A 6,000-nucleotide genomic window follows, 5' to 3' on the forward strand; every position below is an offset into this window, starting at 1 on the left:
AAGTGACCAGATACCAGAGACAAGGGACCAGAGACCGAGACCAGAGACCAGAGACAAGAGACAAGGGACAAGGGACCAGAGACCAGAGACAAGAGACAAGAGACAAGGGACCAGAGACAAGAGACCAAAGACAAGAGACAAGAGACAAGGGACCAGAGACAAGAGACAAGAGACAAGAGACAAGGGACCAGAGACCAGAGACCAGAGACAAGGGACAAGGGACAAGGGACCAGACACCAGAGACAAGTGACCAGAGACCAGAGACAAGAGACAAGAGACAAGGGACCAGAGACAAGAGACCAGAGACAAGAGACCAGAGACCAGGGACAAGAGACAAGAGACAAGGGACCAGAGACCAGAGACAAGAGACCAGAGACCAGAGACCAGGGACAAGAGACAAGAGACAAGGGACCAGAGACCAGAGACAAGAGACCAGAGACCAGAGACAGGAGACAAGTGACCAGACACCAGAGACCAGAGACAAGAGACAAGAAACAAGAGACAAGAGACAAGGGACCAGATACCAGAGACAAGTGACCAGATACCAGAGACAAGAGACAAGGGACCAGATACCAGAGACAAGAGACAAGGGACCAGATACCAGAGACAAGAGACAAGAGACAAGGGACCAGAGACCAGAGACAAGAGACCAGACACTAGAGAGGAGACAGGTGAGGACCCCCCTGGACTAATGAGTGTAGTCCAGACCAGATTAGCATGCTAACTTCTGATTAGGGTGTTCACTAATGCGCTAGCTATTCATGTGATTCCACAGAACAAACAGCAGAGGTCAGTGTTGTTAACAAGCTGTAGTTACATTAACATCTTGAAATGGGGGGGTCTGCAGCTGGTGCTCTAAGAAAAACAATGTTACATGACCACAGCAGCAAATAATAATTTTTATTAGAACAAAGATAAACTGATTATAAAGTAAAGGAGGAATGTAATGCTGAGGTCAATGACCTATGAAGGTCACCAGAGGTCAGAAACAAACTACCTCCATATCGGAAGTAAAACTTCAGGTGTGAAGATCATCTGCTGAAACTTTCAGCTTCAGACATAAAATGCAATTGTTTTCTCTCTCTGATCCACCATTAGTTTTCCCCTTAGTTTGGTCACTAAGGTATTTTACCGTTCAATACTTCAGTAAACATTTCAACACTTAAGGTGTTTTGACCCCCAGTGGCTCTCCTGTTCTCATTAGATGGACATTGGTTTCTAAATGTGAATCTGGATCTGTGTCCACCACTAATAATATATAATGTATAATATATAATATATAATATATAATATACAGTGTGTACTACAATAATAATAATAATAATAATAATACAGTATGTAGTACAATAATTTATATATATATATATATATATATATTTAAAATATTTACAATGAACCATGTGTTCATTGCAGCTGCTGATTGATCACTACATGTCAATAATAAACTTTTTATAAGTAATGACATCACTGAAGCTCTGCTGCCGTAGAGACCTTGAAGGCAGCACTGAGCACTGACCCTGAGCCCCCACCCTCACACCTTCCACCCCGTCCAGACTCCAGGCCGGCAGCTGCTGCAGGACCAGGTTATGTGTTCCAGCTGCTAACATCTGTCCTCCTCATGGCTTTCAGAGATCGACAGCCGCCGCCCTCTGTGACCTCACCACTGAGGTCCTGAGAACCATTAATGCCACAGAAAAGGCGCTGGTCGAGCTCGGCCTATCAGAGCCCAGCGAGCGCTCACACTCTGTGGGCTCTGACCTAAAGCAAGCTGATGATGCTTTCAGGGAACTTGAGGAAAATGTAAGCTTCAAACATCAACTGCACGCCCCCCCCCCCCCATCTCTTTGTCTGAAGGTCATACTAAGGCCACCCCCCACCCCCCCACCCCCCGCCTCGTCTGAAGCATGACAAATGTCTGGACTGGCTTGACACCCCCCCTCCCCCGGCTCACCACAGGGCTGGGTATCTGAAACATACTGCCTGGTTCTGGTTCCATCAGAGTCCAGCTGGAGTTCTGGTCCTGGTCTTATCAGATCTGCAGACCCTCACTAGTTACTGAAGAGGTCATGACGTGCAGGTCATTTTCCCATGATGCAACAGCCGCACAATACAAACTGTTTTCAAAGCCGGGTCAGAACCAGTGACCTGGATCAGCTGAGTGGATTCTGGTCTTAGTTAGTCCACTAGAGAACCAGTGTGTGATACTCAGCCCTGTCACCATCACTGTCAGCGGTCTGCAGGTGTGTCACACAGGTGAGTCTGTCCTCTCACCTGTCCAGGTGTACATCGCCGCCGGTCAGTCCTACGAACTGGAGTCCAAGCTTCGTAAACTGGAGCAGAGCGCCAAGAACCGCTTCGGAGGGACCACGGACTCAGAGCTGTCGGAGCTGGAGGACGTGGTGGCGCTGACGGCCGCCAGAGTCCAGAGCGCTGAGAGCGAGGTGGGTCCGGTCCAGACCCACACCTAGACCACAGAATCTGTCTCTTCTTCTGTGCTTGAGTCTCAGCAAGTTTAGATTTGGTTAATGAATCACGGTTTGTGTTTTCCAGGTGTCTGACATCGAGAGTAAGATCGCTGCTCTGAGCGCCACTGGCTCCAAGAAGAAGGTCTGATTTTAATCACAATAATAACCTTATAATATAACCTTTATTTGATCTATTATATATGATTATTGTTTTTCTATAATCACATGAGAAGGTTTGTGGCAGGAAATGATGCCGTGTTCAGTCAGTTTGAACCTGTGACGTGTCTCCGCAGGTCGGTGGATCTCATCAGAGGAAGAAGTCAACACAGGATTTCACCAGTAAGACCCCAACACCGCCTGACTCCGCCCCTCCGCTTTGTTTATGTTTGTCTTCAACAGCTGTTTATGTTTATTATAAAATGTATCAAGTTTCATCAATGTGATTAAAGTGATTTTATTTATTTAGATGAATCGCTGCAGGTTTTAATACATGACTTCATTTAATTATTATATTTAATATTTAATGTGATTTATTCTGTTCTAGAAACTAACGGAGCTCAGTGGAAATCAAACATGTACTAAACCAGAAAAGCACCAGAGAACCAGAGAACCAACCGGAGAACCAGAGAACCAACCAGAGAACCAAAGAACCAACCACAGAACCAATCAGAGAACCAGAGAACCAACTGGAGAACCAGAGAACCAACCAGAGAACCAAAGAACCAATCAGAGAACCACCCAGAGAACCAACCAGAGAACCAGAGAACCAACCAGAGAACCAAAGAACCAATCAGAGAACCACCCAGAGAACCAACCAGAGAACCAAAGAACCAATCAGAGAACCACCCAGAGAACCAACCAGAGAACCAACCAGAGAACCAAAGAACCAATCAGAGAACCACCCAGAGAACCAACCAGAGAACCAAAGAACCAACCACAGAACCAATCAGAGAACCAACCAGAGAACCAAAAAACCAACCACAGAACCAATCAGAGAACCAGAGAACCAACTGGAGAACCAGAGAACCAACCAGAGAACCAAAGAACCAATCAGAGAACCACCCAGAGAACCAACCAGAGAACCAGAGAACCAACCAGAGAACCAAAGAACCAATCAGAGAACCACCCAGAGAACCAACCAGAGAACCAAAGAACCAATCAGAGAACCACCCAGAGAACCAAAGAACCAATCAGAGAACCACCCAGAGAACCAACCAGAGAACCAGAGAACCAACCAGAGAACCAAAGAACCAATCAGAGAACCACCCAGAGAACCACCCAGAGAACCAACCAGAGAACCAAAGAACCAATCAGAGAACCACCCAGAGAACCACCCAGAGAACCAACCAGAGAACCAGAGAACCAACCGGAGAACCAGAGAACCAACCAGAGAACCAAAGAACCAACCACAGAACCAATCAGAGAACCAGAGAACCAACTGGAGAACCAGAGAACCAACCAGAGAACCAAAGAACCAATCAGAGAACCACCCAGAGAACCAACCAGAGAACCAGAGAACCAACCAGAGAACCAAAGAACCAATCAGAGAACCACCCAGAGAACCAACCAGAGAACCAAAGAACCAATCAGAGAACCACCCAGAGAACCAACCAGAGAACCAAAGAACCAATCAGAGAACCACCCAGAGAACCAACCAGAGAACCAACCAGAGAACCAAAGAACCAATCAGAGAACCACCCAGAGAACCAACCAGAGAACCAAAGAACCAACCACAGAACCAATCAGAGAACCAGAGAACCAACCGGAGAACCAGAGAACCAACCAGAGAACCAAAGAACCAACCACAGAACCAATCAGAGAACCAGAGAACCAACTGGAGAACCAGAGAACCAACCAGAGAACCAACCAGAGAACCAGAGAACCAACCAGAGAACCAAAGAACCAATCAGAGAACCACCCAGAGAACCAACCAGAGAACCAAAGAACCAATCAGAGAACCACCCAGAGAACCAAAGAACCAATCAGAGAACCACCCAGAGAACCAACCAGAGAACCAGAGAACCAACCAGAGAACCAAAGAACCAATTAGAGAACCACCCAGAGAACCAACCAGAGAACCAAAGAACCAATCAGAGAACCACCCAGAAAACCACCCAGAGAACCACCCAGAGAACCAACCAGAGAACCAGACAAAAACAACCTGAGACCAACAGAAACATGTTGTGACCTTTAATTGTGTAAAACCTTAGAACAGACTGTAGAACTTTAAAAACATGAAGCACAGAACAGAGGCCACAATCCATCATCTCTAAAATGTTTAATGAACCTGTTGTAAAACAACAACAACAACAACAACAACAACAACAACAATAATACAGGTCTCGAAAAAACACACAGCTCACTAAAACAAGTCAGCTAACTAAGATTTTCTGGTGCTTTCAACCATCCCACCTGGCGAGAGAAGAGTTAACTTAAAACATATTGATCAATATTTCTTTAGAAACACAAACATCATTTACAGAAGTTAGTTTATGTTCTACAGTTTCCGATGTTTCCTCAAAGAGTCAAAGATTTATTATAATTCATTTGTCACATTAACAATCACACACAAGAAGACATTTTTTAAATAGAAAACATTTAGAAAAAATTGAAAATAGATAAAAGAAGAGCAAAAGTATAAAGAGTAAAATGACAAGATAAAAGATAAATAGGATAAATGTAAACAGCATAAAAATTAAATATAAAATTTCACACAAACATTTTATCAACCAATAAAAAAAACTATTAAAAATCACAGTCTTAACTTTACTAGAAGTTGCTGTATATGGAGGAGCAGGGACATCACAGGAAAATTAATAAAGCATTTCCTTAATTTCATATTTTAATAGACATTAAAAACAGGAATTACAAAAAGAATTTATAAATAAATGATTAATTAATAAATAAATACTTCGGATTTAAAAATGGATTTACAAAAACAGCATACAACATTCATGAAATAAACTATTTATATTGGGGGGATTTATTAATTCATGAATACATAATAGAATTTGAAAAACTATTTGAAAAGGCATTTTAAAAATAAATAACTCCATAGCTTTATGTGAGTTTTCTCTGACAACAAACATGGCGGCAGCAGGTGATGATGATGATGATGGCCATCGTCCTCTTCATCCTCTCCTGATGGACTGAGAACATGTAGCTCCTTTAAACAAAAATAAAACTACAAAAGTTTAAACTGAGAAACTCTATATTTTAAACACATATGACATTAAATAAGAATATTAATAAAAATAAATATTAGAATAAAACAAAAGGAAATCTGAGTTAAATGAGTGAAAGAATTTTATCTGTTCCTGTAAAAGTCTGTGAAATTTAATCAACAATCAGCAGAAACTAATTAGAAACATTTTCCTAGTGTCGTTTCTAATTGCTGAATAAATAAACATTGATAATGATTGACTGACAGTCAGTATGATTGATCAGTATTAACAATCTGTGATGTTTGGAAATATTGTTTAGGAGATTTAAATGTTTAGTTTCTTTGATTTATTGATTATAGATTAAAGTCAAT

The 6,000-nt window shown here is 42.4% G+C and overlaps 1 protein-coding gene across 5 annotated transcripts in view; it reads left to right on the forward strand.

Annotated features, from left to right (window-relative positions):
- The window catches only part of mlpha (melanophilin a), a 29,560-nt gene extending 26,371 nt beyond the window's left edge, over positions 1 to 3,189 (forward strand). For all 5 annotated transcript variants that reach the window (XM_056371020.1, XM_056371021.1, XM_056371018.1 and 2 more), the window contains 4 exons: positions 2,280 to 2,441; positions 2,551 to 2,607; positions 2,759 to 2,804; positions 3,010 to 3,189. In XM_056371020.1, coding sequence (XP_056226995.1) covers positions 2,280 to 2,441; positions 2,551 to 2,607; positions 2,759 to 2,804; positions 3,010 to 3,047 — 303 coding nt within the window. In that variant the 3' untranslated portion in view covers positions 3,048 to 3,189. The remainder of the gene's footprint in view (positions 1 to 2,279; positions 2,442 to 2,550; positions 2,608 to 2,758; positions 2,805 to 3,009) is intronic.
- The last annotated feature ends 2,811 nt before the right edge of the window (positions 3,190 to 6,000 follow it).

Source organism: Seriola aureovittata, chromosome 24, assembly GCF_021018895.1.
Source record: "Seriola aureovittata isolate HTS-2021-v1 ecotype China chromosome 24, ASM2101889v1, whole genome shotgun sequence".
Lineage (NCBI taxonomy): Eukaryota > Metazoa > Chordata > Actinopteri > Carangiformes > Carangidae > Seriola > Seriola aureovittata.